This window comes from Nerophis lumbriciformis, linkage group LG05 (assembly GCF_033978685.3).
Source record: "Nerophis lumbriciformis linkage group LG05, RoL_Nlum_v2.1, whole genome shotgun sequence".
In the NCBI taxonomy this organism is placed as follows: domain Eukaryota; kingdom Metazoa; phylum Chordata; class Actinopteri; order Syngnathiformes; family Syngnathidae; genus Nerophis; species Nerophis lumbriciformis.
This window is the reverse complement of record NC_084552.2, coordinates 14,511,074-14,537,500: the sequence shown is the minus strand read 5'-3', so window position 1 is coordinate 14,537,500 and position 26,427 is coordinate 14,511,074. Positions and strand designations below refer to the sequence as shown.

At 41.6% G+C, this 26,427-nt stretch overlaps 2 protein-coding genes across 2 annotated transcripts in view; one reads left to right on the top strand and one right to left on the bottom strand.

Annotated features, from left to right (window-relative positions):
- Positions 1-344: 344 nt before the first annotated feature.
- nopchap1 (NOP protein chaperone 1) lies at positions 345-7,193 on the top strand. Its single transcript, XM_061961246.1, has 4 exons — positions 345-507; positions 2,594-2,662; positions 2,746-2,879; positions 6,440-7,193. Exons 1-4 carry the CDS (start codon positions 444-446, stop codon positions 6,593-6,595), a joined length of 423 nt encoding a protein of 140 aa, XP_061817230.1. The 5' UTR covers positions 345-443; the 3' UTR covers positions 6,596-7,193.
- Positions 6,835-26,427, bottom strand: part of rint1 (RAD50 interactor 1) — a 48,046-nt gene continuing 28,453 nt past the window's right edge. The window contains exons 12-15 of the mRNA XM_061961239.1: positions 22,916-23,136; positions 19,655-19,835; positions 19,285-19,403; positions 6,835-7,033 (exon numbers count right to left, since the gene is read on the bottom strand). Coding sequence (XP_061817223.1) covers positions 6,835-7,033; positions 19,285-19,403; positions 19,655-19,835; positions 22,916-23,136 — 720 coding nt within the window. The remainder of the gene's footprint in view (positions 7,034-19,284; positions 19,404-19,654; positions 19,836-22,915; positions 23,137-26,427) is intronic.

Sequence of the window (26,427 nt, the reverse complement as noted above, 5' to 3'; positions counted from 1 at the left end):
ACTTACTGCTTATTTTTATGACTGCGTTTTTACAGATCTGTGAGATTTCATATATAATATAAATTAATTGTCACCATCTTTTATATGAAGCAGGAAAAAAGAGTGCCTTTGCAATTCACAAAAAGTAGAAATATTTTTAAGAGACAAAAAAAGTAGACGTCATTTCCGGTAAGTACGGTACTGACAAAATTCGCAGCTGTATTTAATTTGAGACGCTAATTAATTTTTAGTTCTATATTTGGACGTATTAAATTCGTCTTATCATTATTTTTTATTATTTACACATTAAAAAAAAAAAAAAGTTCGATCATGCGTTATTTTTCTCCCAAACTGTAGAGGGCGCTACTTCATTATGTATTACGCCTAAAAAAACGGATGTTCGGCAGACGAGCAACACATGTAAACATTCATTGGTATTATTTTGTTGTCGTGTCGCTTTTGCGATGGATAAAAAGACGAAAAAATCGAGTTCCCAGGATTTGCTGTCATGTGGCAGCGGCGGAGGAGGTTAGTAAACAAAGTTTTCTGTTTCGAGAGAAGTTAAAACGGAGTGGAGGGAGCTAAGGCGTTGGTATTATCGAAAGACACGTGTTTGTTAAGAAACGTCCATTTCTACCGCTTGTCCCTTTCGGGGTCGCAAACATAACGCAGTCATTGCCCCGATCATCACGCACATAATAAACCTCTCAATTTCTCAAGGCCAAGTACCAAAAGATAGCAAGAGTAACTCCCCTCTTTAAAAAAGGAAGCAAATTGGAACCTGGCAACTACCGACCTGTTTCTATTCTCAGTTCCATTTCGAAAGTAATGGAAAAAATAGTTTATGAACAGGTCGATAGTTACCTTGCCACCAATAAACTCATGTACAAATTCCAATCCGGCTTCAGAACTAACCACTCCACTGACACATGCCTTCTCTATCTGAGCGACCAAATCAAACATAAGGTGGACGCGGGCAAATACTGAGGCATGGTCATGCTGGTCCTTCAGAAGGCCTTTGACACCGTTGACCACGCTATACTGTTGGATAAGCTCAGGGCAATCGGATTTGACAAAACCTCATCGAGCTGGATGCAATCTTACTTGGAGGGGAGGGAACAGGTGGTAGAGGTGAACGGCACCGTGTCCCCCCCCGCCCCCCCCCCCCCCCCCTCTCAGTGAGCTGTGGAGTCCCCCAAGGCAGTATATTGGGGCCTTTACTGTTCCTAGTATACATAAACGACATGTCATCAGCATGCGACTGTGAATTGTTCTTGTTTGCGGATGACTCGGCCCTGCTGGTATCAGACAAGGACAAGTCACAGATGGAGAAAATCCTCAGTGCTGAACTCTAGAACTTGCACCTGGCTCGCTGACAACAAGCTATCCATACACTTGGGTAAAACGGAATCCATCCTGTTTGTGTCCCACATCAACCTTAAGAAAGTCAATGACTTCACTATAAAAGTGGGTGACATTGTTATCACCAGGAAAGATGAGGTCACCTACCTAGGTTCCATTCTAGAGGCTAATCTTTCCTGTGATAAAATGGCAACCAAGGTAATCAAAAAGGTCAACCAACGAACGCGATTTCTCTATAGAATCTCCTCTCTGGTCAACAAAAGCACCATGAGGATTCTGGCGGGAACTCTCGTTCAACCCTTTTTCGATTACGCATGCACCTCCAAAACCCTCAAATCTAAACTCCAAACATCCCAGAACAAGCTAGTCAGATTACTTCTAGACCTCCACCCCAGATCCCTCCTCACTCCTACCCACTTCTCCAAAGTGGGCTGGCTCAGGGTGGAGGACAGAGTAAAACAACTTGCACTGAGCCTGGTCTATAAAATCCGCTACACCTCCCTGATACCGAAGTACATGTCAAACTACCGGTACTTCCTTAACGTAAATGACCGCCATAACCACAACACCAGGGGGAGCTCCACTAACCACGTCAAACCCAGATTCCCATCTAACAAAGGTCTTAACTCATTCTCTTTCTATGCCACATCAATGTGGAATGCACTCCAAACAGGTGTAAAAGAAAGGGCATCTCTATCCTCCTTCAAAACCGCACTAAAAGAACAACTCCAGGCAACTTCAACCCTAAACTAACACCCTCCCTTCCTCATCATACCTCTTCAGATTGTAAATAATCAAATGTAGATACTTTTTCTTTTACTTTCTGATCTCTCTCTCTATGTCCACTACTTGCTGTACATATCCTACCAAGTCAGTCCTACACTGTTTCAATGTCCATTTCTCTGATGATGCAATTGCTGATGTTGATTGTTGATGACTGAAGTGTTGATACCAACCAAGCCTAACCCCTCCCCCCCTTCCATATCCCACACCCCGGATTGTAAATAATGTAAATAATTCAATGTATATACTCTGATGATTATCTTGTGTGATGACTGTATTATGATGATAGTATATATGATAGTATATATCTGTATCATGAATCAATTTAAGTGGACCCCGACTTAAACAAGTTGAAAAACTTATTCGGGTGTTACCATTTAGTGGTCAATTGTACGGAATATGTACTTCACTGTGCAACCTACTAATAAAAGTTTCAATCAATCAATGTTTGCATTGACTTCCGTCACAGGTCTTGCTGACAAGTTACTCCTGAAACCGGCGGCCGGCTTAAAGACCGAAAGAGTTCCACCAAGCAGCGGTGTGACGCGCACTTTAACACTAACATACATGCATAAAGTGTGAATATTAATATGAAATGTGTGTGTTTTTGTCTGGTGTCAGTGTTGGAGCGGCTGCACACTTTCCTGCCGAAGATGGCAGAAGCCAATGAAAAGCTGAAACGGCAGATGGAAGACTCTTCTGCAGGACACTTCGACATCCAGAACGTAGAGCAGGCAGATAAAGTCATCGAGATGGTACTTATCTTCATCCAGTTATTTGTGTCATATTTGAAACTGGCTTTGATTAGCATAAAACCAGTATTTTATTCAGATCGGTCTTGTAAAGGACATTCCAGTGATGCAAGTGTCACTTTCCTGTGAAGTTAGGATGATGAACTAATGTGCTTGCAGTGCAGATACAAAAAAAGGTTAAAAAAACAAAAAACAAACATGGAAACATCACAGGACATAAGAGCACAGAGCTGATGCAACCATTTCAAAAAGCTGACAAGTTGATATTAATAATGAATTTAATTAAATAAGTTGTTAAAGACATGCACCTGGGGATAGGTTGATTGGCAACACTAAATTGGCTCTAGAGTGTGAATGTTGTCTGTCTATCTGTGTTGGCCCTGCGATGAGGTGGCGACTTGTCCAGGGTGTACCCCACCTTCCGCCCGAATGCAGCTGAGATAGGCTACAGCGACCCCAAAAGGGACACGCGGTAGAAAATGGATGGATGGATGGACAGACATTAAAGCATAACTAACCATGCATCAATACAGCTCTTGTCTCAAAGTAGATGTACTGTCACCACCTGTCACATCACACCGTGACTTATTTTGAGGTTTTTGCTGTTTTCCTGTGTGTAGTGTTTTAGTTCTTGTCTTGCGCTCCTATTTTGGTGTCTTTTTCTCTTTTTTTGGTATTTTCCTGTAGCAGTTTCATGTCTTCCTTTGAGCGATATTTCCCGCATCTGCCTTGTTTTAGCAATCAAGAATAATTCAGTTGTTTTTATCCTTCTTTGGGGGGACATTGTTGATTGTCATGTCATGTTCGGACGTACATTGTGGACGCCGTCTTTGCTCCACAGTAAGTCTTTGCTGTCGTCCAGCATTCTGTTTTTGTTTACTTTGTAGACGGTTCAGTTTTAGTTTCGTTCTGCATAGCCTTCCCTAAGCTTCAATGCCTTTTCTTAGGGGCACTCACCTTTTTGTTTATTTTTGGTTTAAGCATTAGATACCTTTTTACCTGCACACTGCCTCCCGCTGTTTCCGACATCTACAAAGCAATTAGCTACCTACTGATATGGAAGAGTATTACACGGTTACTCTGCCGAGCTCAACAACAACACATCATTTGCAGACTATAATTACCGTATTATTCGGACTACAAGTCACACCTGAGTATAAGTTGCACCTGCCAAAAGTGCATAATAAAGAAGGAAGAAAACATATATAAGTCGCACGGGAGCCCGGCCAAACTATGAAAAAAAAACTGCGACTTATAGTCCGAAAAATACGGTACTGGTTTGCAAAAAATATTTTTAACTAGGGATGTCTGATAATATCGGACTGACGATATTATCAACCGATAAATGCTTTAAAATGTAATATCGGAAATTATCGGTATCGGTTTGAAAAAGTAAAATGTGTGACTTTTTAAAACGGCGCTGTGTACACGAATGTAGAGAGACGTACAGAGCGCCAAAAAACCTTAAAGGCACTGCCTTAGCGTGCCGGCCCAATCACATACTATCTACGGCTTTTCTATGGCGTCACATTAGTGCCAAAAATCCGAGCGCATAAAAACTGTTATCGCGCGCTGATTCTCCACTTCGTGCGCGCGCGCGACACCCTTTTGCGCGTGCGCGGTGCCTTTCTGTGCGCGCGCGGTGCCTTTTTGCGCGCTCTCGGTGTACTCCTGGCATCTCTCCTCGCGCTGTCATGTTTCTTTTTGGCACTTTGGGGGCGGGTATGCTTAGACGGCCCCTCCTTTCTGATTGGTCAGGCGAAAAAGGCTCAGAGCCAATCAGAAGTATAGCAGGGCGGGTCATCGTCACTATATATCAAGATTTACGGAGGAAGAAGTGGATAAAAAAATGTCGCGCGCTGATGGTTATTTCATACCACATAAACACAATACAGGGTAATACAAAATGTGACCCAAATAAATAATAAGACAACAAACACCATAATCACATCTTTCAGCCAGAACTGGTCCACCAGCAATAACATCCAACCATAACATTATTTTATATTTTCACTTCTTCTTGAACATTTGTTTTCTAATTTATGGCATTTCTTTTGATTCAGCCATAAAATTAATGAAATAATCTTTGAATTTTGTTTTTAAAATGTTAAAAATAGCTTTTAATAATGTATTCTGAAACAGTTTAAAATAATCAGAGAACTGACTAACACTGACCCTACACAACTATGTTGCACAATTAAGTCTTTTTTTTTTTTAAAGCGAAAGAGGTAATTTCAACAGGTACAGCATCCTATGTCATATCTACATGTAATAAGATTTGTAACAAGGCAAACCGTTTGTAAATTGGTCGAAAATCGAGCAAGTTATGGTAATTTAATTAGTACATGTACCATTGACATCAATGTAATGATTGAGGCTAGATGTCCGAGGTAAGATGGCTACAACGTTGCTACGCTGGAGAATCATTGGTCATATGAAAAATGTTCAGAGCCAATCAGAAAGGAGGGGCCGTCTAAGCATACCCGCCCCCAAAGTGCCAAAAAGAAACATGACAGCGCGAGGAGAGATGCCAGGAGTACACAGAGAGCGCGCAGAAAGGCGTCGCGCGGGCGCAGAAAGGCACCGCGCGCGCAAAAAAAGGCACCGCGCGCGCAAAAGGGTGTCGCGCGCGCACAAAGTGGAGAATCAGCGCGCGATAACAGTTTTTATGCGCTCGGATTTTTGGCACTAATGTGACGCCATACTTTTCACACACACGAGTGAATGCAAGGCATACTTGGTCAACAGCCATACAGGTCACACTGAGGGTGGCCGTATAAACAACTTTAACACTGGTACAAATATGTTTTCACACACACGAGTGAATGCAATTCATACTTGGTCAACAGCCATACAGGTCACACTGAGGGTGGCCGTATAAACAACTTTAACACTGGTACAAATAAGCGCCACACTGTGAACCCACACCAAACAAGAATGACAAACACATTTTGGGGGAACATCCACACCGTAACACAACAGAACCCCTTGCAGCACTAACTCTTCCGGGACGCTACAATATACACGCCCCCTACTCACTACCCCCTCCACCTCAACCCCGCCCACCTCAACCCCGCCCACCTCAACCTCCTAATGCTCTCTCCGGGAGAGCATGTCCCAAATTCCAAGCTGCTGTTTTGAGGCATGTTAAAAAAAATAATGCACTTTGTGGCTTCAATAATAAATATGGCAGTGCCATGTTGGCATTTTTTTTCCATAACTTGAGTTGATTTATTTTGGAAAACCTTGTTACATTGTTTAATGCATCCAGCGGGGCATCACAACAAAATTAGGCATAATAATGTGTTAATTCCACGACTGTATATATCGGTATCGGTTGATATCGGAATCGGTAATTAAGAGTTGGACAATATCGGCAAAAAAGCCATTATTGGACATCTCTATTTTTAACCCAAATAGGTGAAATTACATAATCTCCCGCGGCACAGTGGTTGAACAACACAAAGTTAAAGTGTGAGAATACTGACTCACCACTGCAGACATGAATAATGCATCACGTCTCCTCACAAGCGTCCATCTGACTGCGGGCGCCGTGTTTGCAGGATGTCGCGCTGGTGCAGCTCAGCGACTCGGGGGAGGAGGAGCACACGTGCGACGAGGACTCTGATGAGGAGAGTGACTTCACAGAAGACGAGCTCAAACTTCCGGGACAGAAGAGCGGCGGCAAAGACCAAGTCGGCATCCAGGTTGTGGAGTAGAAGACCTGGGTCTGGTGACACATGTACAGTCAGGGGAACATCCTCACAACTTGTGCCTTTTTTTAAAGACACGCTTGACTTTACCGCTCGAGCGTGTCTCAGGCGAGAAAGCAGTATTTTACTTCCATTTTGTTTTTATTCAAAGTTTTCGATTTATGTGCAAATGTTCCTTGGATTGTAAGTCCAAGTCAATAAAGCAGAAACTAAGTTGCATATGGAGGATGAGGGAACCTTCCAGTTCACTGGCCGGGCCAGGAGGCTCGCAGGTTGAGGAGTATGAAGACGTCGCAGGGAGCCAGGTTGTACACGCCCATGTCGTTCAAGGCCGACTTTGGCGACGCTTCGTCTCCGGCGTCCTCCTCGGCCTCCTTGATGAGAGCCCTCAGAAGGATGGCGGAGCCCACGTTCAGACACAAGATGATGCAAGCCTCCTTCACGCTGTGGAGAACACATCACTCATTATCTGCTTATTTAGCCCAAAGATGCTTTAAAAGTCTTAATACTTGTTTTTTTCCATAGGTAGGACATGAACACACATTTTTCTTTTTTGATGCATTCTGAACTGTAAATAAACGCTAGCAAAAGTCAGTTAACAATGGAGCCAATGTGAGTCACTTTATTCCGCCTATTGAAAACATCCATCAATGTTTATGTACAAACCCCGTTTCCATATGAGTTGGGAAATTGTGTTAGATGTAAATATAAAAGGAATACAATGATTTGCAAATCATTTTCAACCCATATTCAGTTGAATATGCTACAGAGACAACATATTTGATGTTCAAACTCATAAACTTTATTTTTTTTTGCAAATAATCATTAACTTTAGAATTTGATGCCAGCAACACGTGACAAAGAAGTTGGGAAAGGTGGCAATAAATACTGATAAAGTTGAGGAATGCTCATCAAACACTTCTTTGGAACATCCCACAGGTGAACAGGCAAATTGGGAACAGGTGGGTGCCATGATTGGGTATAAAAGTAGATTCCATGAAATGCTCAGTCATTCACAAACAAGGATGGGGCGAGGGTCACCACTTTGTCAACAAATGCGTGAGCAAATTGTTGAACAGTTTAAGAAAAAACTTTCTCAACCAACTATTGCAAGGAATTTAGGGATTTCATCATCTACGGTCCGTAATATCATCAAAGGGTTCAGAGAATCTAGAGAAATCACTGCACGTAAGCAGCTAAGCCTGTGACCTTCGATCCTTCAGGCTGTACTGCATCAACAAGCGACATCAGTGTGTAAAGGATATCACCACATGGGCTCAGGAACACTTCAGAAACCCACTGTCAGTAACTACAGTTGGTTGCTACATCTGTAAGTGCAAGTTAAAACTCTCCTATGCAAGGCAAAAAACGTTTATCAACAACACCCAGAAACGCCGTTAGCTTCGCTGGGCCCGAGCTCATCTAAGATGGACTGATACAAAGTGGAAAAGTGTTCTGTGGTCTGACAAGTCCACATTTCAAATTGTTTTTGGAAACTGTGGACGTCGTGTCCTCCGGACCAAAGAGGAAAATAACCATCCGGATTGTTCTAGGCGCAAAGTTGAAAAGCCAGCATCTGTGATGGTATGGGGGTGTATTAGTGCCCAAGACATGGGTAACTTACACATCTGTAAAGGTACATACAGGTTTTGGAGCAACATATGTTGCCATCCAAGCAACGTTACCATGGACGCCCCTGCTTATTTCAGCAAGACAATGCCAAGCCACGTGTTACATCAACGTGGCTTCATAGTGAAAAAGTGTGGGTACTAGACTGGCTTGCCTGTAGTCCAGACCTGTCTCCCATTGAAAATGTGTGGCACATTATGAAGCCTAAAATAGCACAACGGAGACCCCCGGACTGTTGAACAACTTAAGCTGTACATCAAGCAAGAATGGGAAAGAATTCCACCTGAGAAGCTTCAAAAATGTGTTCCCTCAGTTCTGAGTGTTGTTAAAAGGAAAGGCCATGTAACACAGTGGTGAACATGCCCTTTCCCAACTACTTTGGCACGTGTTGCAGCCATAAAATTCTAAGTTACCGGTAATTATTATTTGCAAAAAAATATATATAAAGTTTATGAGTTTGAACATCAAATATCTTGTCTTTGTAGTGCATTCAAATGAATATGGGTTGAAAATTATTTGCAAATCATTGTATTCCGTACACAATTTCCCAACTCATATGGAAACGGGGTTTGTACATGCTGTAATGTAACATTCATTATAATGTAATATTTACATATGTTAGTAATTTTAAACATACGGCATTGTATACATTTTTCACAGACGCATCACAACGTTCACTTTCCCTTCAACAACACTACTAATCATGGCAGACTTGAGAGATAACAAACATAATAAAACAATCACTTATTGTACAATGTCTGCGCGCACTGGGATAAATACTGATGGGATGGTTGTATCTTCCCCTTTACATCAACAATTCATCATAATCCTCACAAAGGGTTTTTTTAAAAAAAGTGTTTTTTCTTGTCTTTCTGGCCATCTCCGGGTCAAAGTTGACCAACTTGTGGGTTTATGTCCACAACTTTCTACTATGCAGGTGATAGACATGATTTATCATCGAGAATTAACTTTCACCAACTCAGAGGCGATGCAGCTAGGGTTGTTTCAATACCAATATTTTGGTACCGGTACCAAAATGTATTTCGATACTTTTCTATATAAAGTGAACCACAAACAAATGGCATTATTGTCTTTATTTTAACAAAAAATCTTAGGGTACATTAAAGATATGTTTCTTATTGCAATTTTGTTCTTAAATAAAATAGTGAACATACTTGACAACTTGTCTTTTAATTAGTAAGTAAACAAACAAAGACTCCTAACTAGTCTGCTGACATATACAGTAACATATTGTGTCATTTATCATTCTATTATTTTGTCAACATTATAAAGGACAAACTATAAAAACGTATTATTAATCTTAATCTTGTTCATTTACTGTTAATATCTGCTTACTTTCCGTTTCAACATGTTCTATCTACACTTCTGTTCAAATGTAATAATCACTTATTCTTCTCTTGATTGATACTTTACATTAGTGGATGATACCACAAATTAAGGTATCGATCCGATACCAAGTAGTTACAGGATCATACGTTGGCTATAATTTAAGTGCTCGTCTGTCCAAGAACGTAATTCCTTAGTTTATGAATATAACATGAATTTTAAACGGGAACATTATCACAATTTCAGAATGGTTAAAATCATTAAAAATCAGTTCCCAGTGGCTCATTATATTTTTCGAAGTTTTTTTCAAAATTTTACCCATCACGCAATATCCCTAAAAAAAAGCTTCAAAGTGCCTGATTTTAACCATCGTTATATACACCTGTCCATTTTCCTGTGACGTCACATAGTGAAGCCAACACAAACAAACATGGCGGAAAGAACAGCAAGATATAGCGACATTAGCTCGAATTCAGACTCGGATTTCAGCGGCTTAAGCGATTCAACAGATTACGCATGTATTGAAACGGATGGTTGTAGTGTGGAGGCAGGTAGCGAAAACGAAATTGAAGAAGAAACTGAAGCTATTGAGCCATATCGGTTTGAACCGTATGCAAGCGAAACCGACGAAAACGACACGACAGCCAGCGACACGGGAGAAAGCGAGGACGAATTCGGCGATCGCCTTCTAACCAACGATTGGTATGTGTTTGTTTGGCATTAAAGGAAACTAACAACTATGCACTAGGTTTACAGCATATTAAATACATTTGGCAACAACATGTACTTTGAGAGTGCAGACAGCCCAATTTTCATCAATTAATATATTCTGTAGACATACCCTCATCCGCGCTCTTTTCCTGAAAGCTGATCTGTCCAGTTTTGGAGTTGATGTGAGCCAAGACATCCAGGGGGTTTAGCTCGCTCGTCTGCGGGAACAAACTGCCGCCATTGCTTGTCATGCTACCGAGGACCTTTGTCCCTGAATTGCTCACACACTCCGGCAGATTCAATGGGGGTCTGGCGGCAGATTTCTTTGACTTCATCGTTGGAAATGCATCTGCTTTGAGTGTCGCAGGATATCCACACATTCTTGCCATCTCTGTCGTAGCATAGCTTTCGTCGGTAAAGTGTGCGGAACAAACGTCCAATTTCTTGCCACTTTCGCATCTTTGGGCCACTGGTGCAACTTGAATCCGTCCCTGTTCGTGTTGTTACACCCTCCGACAACACACCGACGAAGCATGATGTCTCCAAGGTACGGAAAACAGTCGAAAAAACGGAAAATAACAGAGCTGATTTGACTCGGTGTTTGAGAAAATGGCGGATTGCTTCCCGATGCGACGTCACGTTGTGACGTCATCGCTCCGAGAGCGAATAATAGAAAGGCGTTTAATTCGCCAAAATTCACCCATTTAGAGTTCGGAAATCGGTTAAAAAAATATATGGTCTTTTTTTCTGCAACATCAAGGTATATATTGACGCTTACATAGGTCTGGTGATAATGTTCCCCTTTAAAGAAAGAATATCAATGTAATCATAGTAGTATCAACTAGATACACTATTGTACTTGGTATCATTACAGTGGATGTCAGGTGTAGATCCACCCATGGCGTTTGTTTACATTGTGACGCCGGTGAGCTATTGTATCCTCCTACGGTGTGTAGTGAAGCATGTTTAGCTATTCCTCGTCCTGCAGGGATGAGACTTGTAAGAAACTTCCTTTATTTGTCGCCATGGAGACGAGGATTAGTGATTTAGAAGTAGCTAAAACACTGCGGATGGATGTTAGCCGCCAGCTAGCTAGCCATGTTTTAAAGCACCTCTTCCTGAGGGTGTTTCAGTGTTTATTTATCATTAGTTTTTAAGCCAAAATGCATCCGTTCTCCCTTTTCTGTCTACACTGTGTCTGCTTGTAAGTACTCCGTGATTGTGCGCTGCCGAACATGCTCCTCTGCTTGTAAAACCAGCAATGTCATGACGTGACGACGCGCCGTCATGTCCGTTCAAGAAAAAATATGGCGAACCGGTACTTTTCAAACAGAGTATAGTACCGTTTTTGATTCATTAGTACCGCGATACTATACTAGTACCGGTATACCGTACAACCCGAGATGCAGCAGCTCAATATGTCAATATAGCAGCAAAAGGACAAAAACTGGATTTCCCGTCCCAAAGCGCTTATAAAATGATCGCTAATATTCAGGTCACCACATATAAATGGAGTATTGTTGGCGCTTTTTGGAGGTTTTTTAGAGGAGACTTTATGAGCACAGCAGTGTACTCCCCCTAGCTCAGTGGTTCTTAACCTGGGTTCGATCGAACCCTAGGGGTTCGGTGAGTCGGCCTCAGGGGTTCGACGGAGGTCAAGACACACCCGACTCATCGTGTAAATAAAAACTTCTCCGTATCGGCTTTACGGATACGGCAACTGCAGAAGTCAGAATGATTTGCAGGTGTGTCATTTGTTGTGAGTTTATGCACTGTGTTGGTTTTGTTATTTGAACAAGGTGATGTTCATGCACGGTTCATTTTGTGCACCAGTAATAATATATAACTTTGTCTTGAATTTGAAAAATAAAACACATTTTATTTTTCACTAAAGAAGGGTTCGGTGAATGCGCATATGAAACTGGTGGGGTTCGGTACCTCCAACAAGGTTAAGAACCACTGCCCTAGCTGCATTGTTAGCTGACTTTTGCGAGCGTGTCTTTACGATTTAGAATGCATTAAAAACTCTTGTCTTACATAAGAATGGTGAATGATAGACAACATTCCAATTAGGGCTGCAACAACTAATCGATTAAAATCGATTATAAAAATAGTTGGGAATTCATTTAGTCATCGATTCGTTTGATCTATGCTATGCGCATGCGCTGAGGCTACTTTTTTTAATATATATTTTTTATTTTTTTATAAACCTTTATTTATAAACTGCAACATTTACAAACAGCTGAGAAACAATAATCAAAATAAGTATGGTGCCAGTATGCTGTTTTTTTTTCAATAAATACTGGAAAGGATAGAAATGTAGTTTGTCTCTGGTGACTGCTCGCTGACTGCTCGCTGTTTCGAAAAAGCTAAGTATCGTTCTATTTGTGTGCTTTTAAATTGTTCTGCAGCTTTCTTTATTACTTTCTCAACATATTTAGTAGTACTATTTAACTTGCAAATCACCCGATCTCTGTCTCACCACCCCTCCCGCAGCTAGCTAGCAGCTAGCTGCTAAGCTAACGAAGCTAGCGCGGAGAAAGGCGTCGCCGGTCGCCGGTCAGAAGGAGTCTACTCCTGCACACCGTGACCAGGACTTCTCGGAAGACAGCAGGAACTTCACTCGGTGACAGAAAACACCGTGAGTATGGCTTCCTGCGCGTCTTGCACCTTACTCACGGAGAGGCTGGCTCTGCTAGAGGGCCGTGTCCGCCAGTTAGAGCAGAGTAATCTCGTAACTTTAGATGTTGCGGACACATCTGCTAGCGTTAGCTGTAGCGAGCTAACTAGCCCAGCCTGTAGTAGTCCTAAGCGGCCTACAAGCTACGGTGTACCGGTTGAGACGCATAATAGATTTAGCTCTTTAGCTAGTCCTACACCCCAGTCTACCGGGCACCACACCTTAGTCATAGGGGACTCCATCACCCGAAACATAAAGCTTAGCAAACCAGCCACAATTAAGTGCATCCCTGGGGCCGGAGCACCTGACATTGAGGCTAATCTTAGGGAGCTAATTCGCAACAGGCCTAGTAAACACGTACGACAGGCTAATCGCACCACTAGTTATGCGAATATAGTTGTACACGTTGGCTCCAATGACAATAGAATGAGACAGTCAGCGATTAAAAAGAGAAACATAGCCAGGACTTGTGATCTCGCTAGAAAGATGTCCAGGCATCGAGTAATTGTCTCTGGCCCCCTGCCTGCGAGAGGCAATGATAAGAGATATAGCAGATTAGTCTCGCTTAACAAGTGGCTGGCTAGCTTCTGTAGACAACAGGGACTAACGTTTATTGATAATTGGCCCTCTTTCTGGGGCAAACCAGGCTTGCTGATGAGGGACGGCCTTCACCCTAACCAGGAAGGCGCCATCATCCTGTCTAAGAACATAGACTACTGTTTAAGTCACATTTGACTAACTACACTAGAGCAAGCCCGGTCACAGGCAATTACAGAGCCTGCTAGGTGAGGAGTCAGTTAAGCTAGAACTAGCCAGCACCAGGCTGGATAATTCCTGTACGCATAGCAATTTTCTTAGAATAACACACAACTCACATAATGTGTTTTCTGTTGTGAATGTGTCCGGGGGAGATATGCATTTTACTGAGGTGGCAAATCCTGATGCGTTCAGTCGATCGCAGCATCAAGCAAACAATCTGAAAATTCCCGTCGTATCAATTCCTAGATATGGTCGAAACTATTTAAAGTGCACTACGTATAATAAACGCAACATTATTAATATTTCTACTACGGATAATTTAAACAAAAACTCGTCAAAACAGCCCAATACTTATAATATGGGCTTTTTAAACATAAGATCATTGTCTCCCAAAACGTTATTAGTTAATGAGGTCATTAGAGACAACAATCTTAACGTCATTGGTCTTAGCGAAACCTGGCTCAAACCAGACGATTTTTTTGCGCTAAATGAGGCATCTCCTCCTAACTATACGAATGCGCATATTGCCCGTCCCCTTAAAAGGGGTGGGGTGGGGTCGCACTAATATACAATGAAAACTTTAACCTTACCCCTAACCTAAATAATAAATACAAATCGTTTGAGGTGATTACTATGAGGTCTGTCGCACCGCTGCCTCTCGATATGGCTGTTATCTACCGCCCCCCCAGGGCCTTACTCGGACTTTATTAATGAATTCTCAGAGTTCGTTGCTGATCTAGTGACGCACGCAGACAATATAATCATAATGGGGGACTTTAATATCCATATGAATACCCCATCGGACCCTCAGTGCGTGGCGCTCCAGACTATAATTGATAGCTGTGGTCTTACACAAATAATAAATGAACCTACGCATCGCAACGGCAATACGATAGATCTAGTGCTGGTCAGGGGTGTCACCACCTCCAAAGTTATGGTACTCCCGTATACTAAAGTAATGTCCGATCATTACCTTATAAAATTCGAAGTTCTGACTCATTGTCAACAAACTAATAATAATAATAACTGCTATAGCAGCCGCAACATTAATGCTGCCACAACGATGACTCTTGCTGACCTACTGCCTTCGGTAATGGCACCATTCCCAAATTATGTCGGCTCTATTGATAACCTCACTAACAACTTTGACAATGCCCTGCGCAAAACCATTGATAGTATAGCACCGCTAAAACAAAAAAAGGCCCCTAAAAGGCGCACCCCATGGTTTACAGAAGAAACCAGAGCTCATAAATTATCATGTAGAAAGTTGGAACGCAAATGGCGCGCGACCAAGCTTGAGGTTTTCCATCAAGCATGGAGTGATAGTTTAATATCGTATAAACGCATGCTTACCTTAGCTAAAGCTAAATATTACTCAAATCTCATCCGACTCAACAAAAACGACCCTAAATTTTTGTTTAGTACAGTAGCATCGCTAACCCAACAAGGGACTCCTCCCAATAGCTCCACCCACTCGGCAGATAACTTTATGAATTTCTTTAATAAGAAAATTGAACTCATTAGAAAGGAGATTAAAGACAACGCATCCCAGCTACAACTGGGTTCTATGAACACAAATACAACTGTATCTACGACGGATACTGCAATACAAAATAGTCTCTCACTTTTTGATGAAATAACATTAGAGGAACTATTACAGCGTGTAAGTGGGATAAAACAAACAACATGTTTACTTGACCCACTTCCTGGGAAACTTATCAAGGAGCTTTTTGTATTATTAGGTCCATCAGTGCTAAATATTATAAACGTATCACTTTCCTCTGGCACTGTTCCCCTAGCATTCAAGAAAGCGGTTATTCATCCTCTGCTCAAAAGACCTAACCTCGATCCTGACCTCATGGTAAACTACCGACCGGTGTCCCACCTTCCCTTTATTTCGAAAATCCTCGAAAAAATTGTCGCACAGCAGCTAAATGAACACTTAGTGTCTAACAATCTCTGTGAACCTTTTCAATCCGGTTTCAGGGCAAATCACTCTACGGAGACAGCCCTCGCAAAAATGACTAATGATCTACTGCTAACGATGGATTCTGATGCGTCATCCATGTTGCTGCTTCTTGATCTTAGCGCTGCTTTCGATACCGTCGATCATAATATTTTATTAGAGCGTATCAAAACACGTATTGGTATGTCAGACTTAGCTTTGTCGTGGTTTAACTCTTATCTTACTGACAGGATGCAATGCGTCTCCCATAATAATGTGACCTCGGACTATGTTAAGGTAACGTGCGGAGTTCCTCAGGGTTCGGTTCTTGGCCCTGCACTCTTTAGTATTTACATGCTGCCGCTAGGCGACATCATACGCAAATACGGTGTTAGCTTTCATTGTTATGCTGATGACACCCAACTCTACATGCCCCTAAAGCTGACCAACACGCCGGATTGTAGTCAGCTGGAGGCGTGTCTTAATGAAATTAAACAATGGATGTCCGCTAACTTCTTGCAACTCAACGCCAAGAAAACGGAAATGCTGATTATCGGTCCTGCTAAACACCGACATTTATTTAATAATACCACCTTAACATTTGACAACCAAACAATTACACAAGGCGAATCAGTAAAAAATCTGGGTATTATTTTCGACCCAACTCTCTCCTTTGAGTCACACATTAAGAGTGTTACTAAAACGGCCTTCTTTCATCTCCGTAATATCGCTAAAATTCGTTCCATTTTGTCCACTAGCGACGCTGAGATCATTATTCATGCGTTCGTTACGTCTCGTCTCGACTACTGTAACGTATTATTTTCGGGCCTCCCTATGTCTAGCATTAAAAGATTACAATTGGTACAAAATGCGGCTGCTAGACTTTTGACAAGAACAAGAAAGTTTGATCATATTACGCCTATACTGGCTCACCTGCACTGGCTTCCTGTGCACTTAAGATGCGACTTTAAGGTTTTACTACTTACGTATAAAATACTACACGGTCTAGCTCCGTCCTATCTTGTCGATTGCATTGTACCATATGTCCCGGCAAGAAATTTACGTTCAAAGAACTCCGGCTTATTAGTGATTCCCAGAGCCCAAAAAAAGTCTGCGGGCTATAGAGCGTTTTCTATTCGGGCTCCAGTACTATGGAATGCCCTCCCGGTAACAATTAGAGATGCTACCTCAGTAGAAGCATTTAAGTCCCATCTTAAAACTCATTTGTATACTCTAGCCTTTAAATAGCCCCCCTGTTAGACCAGTTGATCTGCCGTTTCTTTTCTTTTCTCCTCTGCTCCCCTTTTCCTTGAGGGGGGGGGGCACAGGTCCGGTGGCCATGGATGAAGTGCTGGCTGTCCAGAGTCGGGACCCGGGGTGGACCGCTCGCCTGTGCATCGGCTGGGAACATCTCTGCGCTGCTGACCCGTCTCCGCTCGGGATGGTGTCCTGCTGGCCCCACTATGGACTGGACTCTTACTATTATGTTGGATCCACTATGGACTGGACTCTCACAATATTATGTCAGACCCACTCGACATCCATTGCTTTCGGTCTCCCCTAGAGGGGGGGGGTTACCCACATATGCGGTCCTCTCCAAGGTTTCTCATAGTCATTCACATCGACGTCCCACTGGGGTGAGTTTTTCCTTGCCCTTATGTGGGCTTTGTACCGAGGATGTCGTTGTGGCTTGTGCAGCCCTTTGAGACACTTGTGATTTAGGGCTATATAAATAAAGATTGATTGATGGTCTCTTTTATCCAAATATTAATCGACTAATCGAAGTAATAATCACCAGTTTAATCGATTATCAAATTAGTTGTTAGTTGCAGCCCTAATTCCAATTAAGGTGCAGTTCCCCCTTAAAGGGTTCATATTAGAGATGTCCGATAATGGCTTTTTTGCCGATATCCGATATTCCGATATTGTCCAACTCTTAATTTCCGATTCCGATATCAACCGATACCGATATATACAGTCGTGGAATTAACACATTATTATGCCTAATTTTGTTGTGATGCCCCACTGGATGCATTAAACCAGGGGTGTCAAACTCAAATACAGAGTGGGCCAAAATTTAAAACTGAACAAAGCCGCGGTCCAACGTTGAACAAATTAACCGTATAATAGGGACCCAAACAAGTTTTGCATTAAATATTGGACAAGCAAGGCTTATATAACTTTATAGTGACATGCAAAATCGAGTTTCAAATAATAATAATAATAATTAAAAAATATCAATGGCATATCAAATACAATTTAAATAAAAATGTAATGCCTCTTTTCTATTTTGCAGCCTTCTGAGGTAAATATCAACATTAACTTTTTCCACAGGCTAATAAATTAGAAAATAAAATAACAATGAATAAAACAAACCATTCAGGACTTTAAACTGCTCAGTTTGCAACACACTGATCTAATCTGATGTGCCTAAGCCAGATACCTGCCATCTTTTCTTGGATGCTAGTTCATTAATGTCGGGGCTCAGGCTTTGAGCTGAGGCAACCTTCATTATCAAACGAAGGTGTTCATCAGTCATTATTTCTCGTATTCCACAGTCTTGGGGGCGTGCCTTACAGGCACTGCTTTTAACGTCCTCTACGAGCTGACGTCACGTCCGCTTTTCATCCCTTCTAACAACGTGCCTGCCCAGTCACAAAATATGATTGGCTCCTGTACGCACACACACGCGATTGTAAGGCGTACTTCATCAACAGCGATACATGTTACACTGAGAGTGGCTGTATAAGCAACTTTAACATTGTTAGAAATATACGCCACACTGTGAATCCACACCAAACAAGAATGACAAACACATTTTGGGAGAACATCCGCACAGTAACACAACATAAACACAACAGAACAAATACCCAGAACCCTTTGCAGCACTAACTCTTCCGGGACGCTACAATATACACCCCTGCTACCTCCAAACCACCACAATACAATATATGCAATAGCGCTGCAACAACTAATCGATTAAATCGATTATAAAAATAGTTGGCGATTAATTTAGTCATCGATTCGTTGGATCTATGCTATGCGCAGAGGCTCCTTTTTATATATATATATATATATATATATATATACATATACATATATACCGTATTTTCCGGAGTATAAGTCGCACCTGCCGAAAATACATAATAAAGAAGGAAAAAAACATATATAAGCCGCACTGGAGCCCGGTCAAACTATGAAAAAAACTGTGACTTATAGTCCGAAAAATACGATATATATATATATATATATATATATATATATATATATATATATATATATATATATTTTTTTATAAACCTTTATTTAAAGGTTTATATAAAAAAAACTTTATTTAGAAACTGCAACATTTACCAACAGCTGAGAAACAATAATCAAAATAAGTATGGTGCCAGTATGCTGGTTTTTTTCCCAATAAAATACTGGAAAGGATAGAAATGTAGTGTGTCTCTTTTATCCGATTATTAATCGATTAATCGAAGTAATAATCGACAGATTAATCGATTATCAAATTAATCGTTAGTTGCAGCCCTAATATGCAATGATGCTTGTTGCATATATTGTATTATTTGGCCTTTATTTTCTTCAAAGTCAAACGTTAGGATCGGGCAGCAGAAGACTTACTGTTTGAAAAAGTTCTCAGGTCTTTTGCAGTAGTGACCGAAGAGAGGAAAAAGGTTCCTGGTCATGTCGAACTGAAGCTGAGCCGCTCCGCCATCGCTGAAGTGATTTGACAGAATCACCTGAAAGAAAAATGGAATGAAATACAGAAAAAAGAATGAAGTCAAAAGAAACAAGAAATAGTGAACTAATGATGGCTTCTCTCTGTAAAGCACTAAATATATGATCATTATTCATTTGTATTACAGTGTATTTTCTCAAGGCTGCATGGCTGTGTGCCGAGGGCATTAATATTGATCACATTCTGCTCTCCCAGCTGTACACAGACTACTCTACATAGTCCTGTCCTTTGTTGGAATGTGCGGTGCCTTACTTCTTGGTAGAGAAACGTGTCGAGTCTCTCCGCGAGGCCCTGCCAAGCCAGTTGGAACAGAGACCAGCTCAAGACCTGGTGGAGGTTGAGCAGACTGTCCCTGACGCAAAGCATCATGGGACATGCGGAGCTGGACAGAGTCATGGCGGACATGTCGTGCTGGGACGGATGAGAGAACCACCTGGAGAGAAGACCAACACAAGCGGTCATTGCTAAGCTCATGAAGGGGGTTTGTTACAGAAAGTATGAGAATGTGTGAGCTGCTGCCTGCTCTTCTTTACCTACAGTATATAATCATCTCATATTTGTCAAGATATATACACAAAGTTTAGGTTTTTGTCAGATATATCTTTCCTGTCGTCTACTCTGCACACTTCACACTCCGAGTGTTGCCAACAGAAGCTTTATTGCTGCAAGAGTGAAAAACAAACAAAATAGAATCGGTAAGATAGGAGAGAAGGACAAAAACTGAATTTCCCGTCACAAAATGGAAGTTTTGAGAGTTGAGCAGAAGAGATCAATTATGTACAAGTGACGGGAAAGAATGACAAAACCTGGACTTCCCTGCCCAAAATGGTAGTTAGAAGGTTGACCAGAAGAGCTATATTGTGTAAAAGTGACGAGAAAGAAGGACAAAACCTGGACTTCCTGGCCCAAAAAAGAAGTTTTGAAGGTTGAGCAGAAGAGAAATTGTGTACAAGTGACGGGAAAGAAGGACAAAAACCGAATTTCCCGTCACAAAATGGAAGTTTTGAAAGTTGAGCAGAGGAGATCAATTGTGTACAAGTGACGGGAAAGAATGACAAAACCTGGACTTCCCTGCCCAAAATGGTAGTTTGAAGGTTGACCAGAAGAGCTATATTGTGTAAAAGTGACGAGAAAGAAGGACAAAACCTGGATTTCCTGGCCCAAAAAAGAAGCTTTGAAGGTTGAGCAGAAGAGATCAATTGTGTACAAGTGACGGGAAAGAAGGACAAAAACTGAATTTCCCGTCACAAAATGGAAGTTTTGAGAGTTGAGCAGAAGAGATCAATTGTGTACAATTGACGGGAAAGAATGACAAAACCTGGACTTCTCTGCCCAAAATGGTAGTTTGAAGGTTGACCAGAAGAGCTATATTGTGCAAAAGTGACGAGAAAGAAGGACAAAACCTGGATTTCCTGGCCCAAAAAATACGTTTTGAAGGTTGAGCAGAAGAGATCAATTGTGTACAAGTGACGGGAAAGAAGGACAAAAACTGGATTTCCCGGCCAAAAATGGACGCTCTGAAGGTTAAGCAGAAAAGATCAATTGTGTACAAGTGACGGGAAAGAACGACAAAAACTGGATTTCCCGCCCCAAAATGGAAGTTTTGAAGGTTGAGCAGAAGAAGTGAAGTGAAGTGAATTATACTTATATAGCGCTTTTCTCTAGTGACTCAAAGCGCTTTACATAGTGAAAACCCAATATCTAAGTTACATTTAAACCAGTGTGGGTGGCACTGGGAGCAGGTGGGTAAAGTGTCTTGCCCAAGGACACAACGGCAGTAACTAGGATGGCGGAAGCGGGGATCGAACCTGCAACCCTCAGGTTGATGGCACGGCCACTCTACCAACCGAGCTATACCGCCCCAGAGATAAATTGGGTACAAGTGACGGGAAAGAAGGACAAACTCTGGATTTCCCGTCACAAAATTTACGTTTTGAAGGTTGAGCAGAAGAGATCAATTGTGTACAAGTGACGGGAAAGAATGACAAAACTGGATTTTCCGGCCAAAAATGGACGTTCTGAAGGTTGAGCAGAAGAGATATATTGTGTACAAGTGATGGGAAAGAAGGACAAAAACTGGATTTCCCGGCCAAAAATGGACGCTCTGAAGGTTGAGCAGAAGAGATCAATTGTGTACAAGTGACGGGAAAGAACGACAAAAACTGGATTTCCCGCCCCAAAATGGAAGTTTTGAAGGTTGAGCAGAAGAAGTGAAGTGAAGTGAATTATACTTATATAGCGCTTTTCTCTAGTGACTCAAAGCGCTTTACATAGTGAAAACCCAATATCTAAGTTACATTTAAACCAGTGTGGGTGGCACTGGGAGCAGGTGGGTAAAGTGTCTTGCCCAAGGACACAACGGCAGTAACTAGGATGGCGGAAGCGGGGATCGAACCTGCAACCCTCAGGTTGATGGCACGGCCACTCTACCAACCGAGCTATACCGCCCCAGAGATAAATTGGGTACAAGTGACGGGAAAGAAGGACAAACACTGGATTTCCCGTCACAAAATTTACGTTTTGAAGGTTGAGCAGAAGAGATCAATTGTGTACAAGTGACGGGAAAGAATGACAAAACTGGATTTTCCGGCCAAAAATGGACGTTCTGAAGGTTGAGCAGAAGAGATATATTGTGTACAAGTGATGGGAAAGAAGGACAAAAACTGGATTTCCCGCCCCAAAATGGGCGTTTTGAAGGTTGAGCAGATGAGATATATTGTGTACAAGTGACGGGAAAGAAGGACAAAAACTGGATTTCCCGCCCCAAAATGGGCGTTTTGAAGGTTGAGCAGAAGGGATCAATTGTGTACAAGTGACGGGAGAGAAGGACAAAAACTGGATTTCCCGCCCCAAAATGGGCGTTTTGAAGGTTGAGCAGAAGGGATCAATTGTGTACAAGTGACGGGAAAGAAGGACAAAAACTGGATTTCCCGTCACAAAATGTACGTTTTGAAGGTTGAGCAGAAGGGATAAATTGTGTACAAGTGACGGGAGAGAAGGACAAAAACTGGATTTCCCAACCCAAAATAGAAGTTTTGAAGGCTGGGCAGAAGAGATAAATTGTGTACAAGTGACGGGAAAGAAGGCCAAAAACTGGATTTCCGGGCCCAAAATTTACGTTTTGAAGGTTGAGCAGAAGAGATAAATTGTGTACAAGTGACGGGAGAGAAGGACAAAAACTGGATTTCCTGTCCACAAATTTAAGTTTTGAAGGTTGAGCAGAAGAGATATTGTGTACACGTGATGGTAAAGAAGGACAAAAACTGGATTTCCTGTCCACAAATTGAAGTTTTGAAGGTTGAGCAGAAGAGATATTGTGTACAAGTGATGGGAAAGAAGGACAAATACCGGATTTTTTTTTTGCAAATGACCCACTTCTGCCTGGACTAACACGAGTGATGACGTCACGACTATTGTTGACAAATATAACTTCTATTGTGGACTAATGGTTGCAGCCCAAACACTGAAGCAGGTCCAAATAGCGAACATGACGTGGAAGTGCTTGCGTCTCACCTGTCATGGCAGTATGCGTTGGCGCTGTCCGTGACGTCCCTCAGGATGGCGTCCAGCAGCCTGCCCATCATGTCCCCTTTCAGTCGCTCCAGCAGGGCCAGCAGACCTTGGAACAGCGAGCCCTCCAGAGAGGCCAGGCGACCCACCTCCAACATCCCCAGGCCTCCCACCACCGCCTGCTCGCCCAGGGACACGGCGGCCTGCTGAAGTTGCAGGAAGAACTGCCGCAGAGAGAATTCTTATAAGAAATTGTGTTCAATGACGTCATGTTCGCCAATCAATACACACAATTTCTTTCTGGAGAGAAAATCCAACATAGATTTAGGATTTAGCAGCAAAATGACTCATGCAAATAGTTGTATTAATATATTCTTTAGTCTTATTTAAAATAAAAATCAGGGCTGTCAAAAATAAGTTAACTTCTGTGATTAATCACCAAAAAAATCATGTATATACGCAGATTAATCACACAATCTATTTTGCTTTACCTAAACCGTGCATGGTCACCTGAAAGGTGTGTTGTTGTACCACAGTGATCAGGTCAATAACACGTCAATAAGGGAATTTGACGTCTAAAAACACCCAGATGGGAATTTATTGTATTATTTTTTATTTGGTGGGACTTTAGATCAAACTGTTAACACGTTTGAAGCAAATAAACGGATTGCAATCAATTGAAACATTTACAAAAAATTCCTGTATTTCCTGACAATAACATTGCAATTATATCCAAATATTGTTTTTTAAGTTCATTTGAATTATACTAATAACCAGTGATTAATCAGGATTAATCTGAATTAAAGTGTGATTAATCTGATGCTCTAAATATGTATGCTTTTATATGAAATATAAACAATGCATACACAGGATACATATCATTAATTAAGTATTTCTGGTTAATTGTAAAAGTAAATAAAATGTAGATTCACAGTAGAGCTGAGAATCTTTGAGCAACACACGATTAGATTTGATTCTTGGGGGTAACAACTCGATTCAGAATCGATTCTCAATTCAAAATCAATACTTGTATATAAACATTGGGTGCCAGTTCTATGATGAACTACGTTCCTCCACAAAATAGATAAAACATCTCTGATCAATTTCTATATTACTTCAAATAAAACTGGTTTTGATGAATAAAATTCCACCAAACATTTAATAAAGTCAAACACAAATCAGACATGCACCTGGGGACAGGTTCATTGGCAACACTAAATTGGAATGTGAGTGAGAATGTTGTCTGTCTATCTATGTTGACCCTGCGATGAGGTGGCGACTTGTCCAGGGTGTACCCCGCCTTCCGCTCGAATGCAGCTGAGATAGGCTCCAGCACCCCTCACGCGACCCCGAAAGGGACAAGCGGTAGAAAATGGATGGATGGAAATACAAATGAGGCAACAGTAGAAGTATCCAACACTTCTCTCTTCTAAAGTAAATGTGTACAGCAGACATAGATCATCTACATCAACTATATGATTTGTCTGAGTGGCTGGAAAGGACAGATTTAAATGAATAAGTATAAATAAATAAACACGTAAAAAAGAAAATTTATTTTTGATTTTTTTTTTTTTATCAATTAAGAAATGTTACAAATAAGAAACGTGATTAATTTCAAAATAAATTGTTTTGACACCCCTAATAAACAGGCATTTAAAGGCCTACTGAAATGCGATTTTCTTATTTAAACGGGGATAGCAGGTCCATTCTATGTGTCATACTTGATCATTTCGCGATATTGCCATATTTTTGCTGAAAGGATTTAGTAGAGAACATCGACGATAACGTTCGCAACTTTTGGTCGCTGATAAAAAAAGCCTTGCCTGTACCGGAAGTAGCAGACGATATGCGCGTGACGTCACAGGTTGTGGAGCTCCTCACATCCGCACATTGTTTACAATCATGGCCACCAGCAGCGAGAGCGATTCGGACCGAGAAAGCGACGATTTCCCCATTAATTTGAGCGAGGATGAAAGATTTGTGGATGAGGAAAGTGAGAGTGAAGGACTAGAGGACAGTGGGAGCGATTCAGATAGGGAAGATGCTGTGAGAGGCGGGTGGGACCTGATATTCAGCTGGGAATGACTAAAACAGTAAATAAACACAAGACATATATATACTCTATTAGCCACAACACAACCAGGCTTATATTTAATATGCCAAAAATTAATCCCGCATAACAAACACCTCCCCCCTCCCGTCCATATAACCCGCCAATACAACTCAAACACCTGCACAACACACTCAATCCCACAGCCCAAAGTACCGTTCACCTCCCCAAAGTTCGTACAGCACATATATGTCCCCAAAGTCCCCAAAGTTACGTACGTGACATGCACATAGCGGCACGCACGTACGGGCAAGCGATCAAATGTTTGGAAGCCGCAGCTGCATACGAACTCACGGTACCGCCTCTGCGTATCCAACTCAAAGTCCTCCTGGTAAGAGTCTCTGTTGTCCCAGTTCTCCACAGGCCAATGTTAAAGCTTGACTGTCATCTTCCGGGAATATAAACAATGAAACACCGGCTTTGTTTGTGTTGCTACAGTCGGCCGCAATACACCGCTTCCCACCTACAGCTTTCTTCTTTGCTGTCTCCATTGTTCATTGAACAAATTGCAAAAGATTCACCAACACAGATGTCCAGAATACTGTGGAATTTTGCGATGAAACCGAAGATTTAATGGCTGGCCACCATGCTGTCCCAAAATGTCCTCTACAATCCGTGACGTCACGCGCTGACGTCATCATACCGAGACGTTTTCAGCAGGATATTTTGCGCAAAATTTAAAATTGCACTTTAGTAAGCTAACCCGGCCGTATTGGCATGTGTTGTAATGTTAAGATTTCATCATTGATATATAAACTACCAGACTGCGTGGTCGGTAATAGTTTGTTTCAGTAGGCCTTTAACAACTAGTTTTTGTACATAAATAAAATTGATTACATTATTTTGTAATTATTCATTATTGAAACGAAATATGGTATATTATCATTTTGTGTTAAGAATAGGGAGAGTTTTTCTTTTAAATTATTATTATTATTTCTTTCTTCCAACTCAGGACATATTGTATCTGCTCTACACGTGAGATACCGTATTTTCTGGACCATAGGGCGCACCAGATTATAAGGCGCACTGCCGATGAGCGGGTCTTTTCAGGTCTTTTTTTATGTGGGCGTGCCAGCAATTTGAGGGTTCCAGGTTCGATCGCCGCTTCCGCCATCCAAGCCACTGCCGTTGCGTCCTTGGGCAAGACACTTTACCCACCTGCTCCCAGTGCCACCCACACTGGTTTAAATGTAACTTAGATATTGGGTTTCACTATGTAAAAGCGCTTTGAGTCACTAGAGAAAAGCGCTATATAAATATAATTCACTTCACTTGACTTTTTCCATACAAAAAAGCGCACCAGATTATAAGGCGCATTAAAGGAGTCATATTATTATGATTTTTTTCTACATTTAAAACATTTCTTTGTGGTCTACATCAGTGGTCCCCAACCACCGGGCCACGG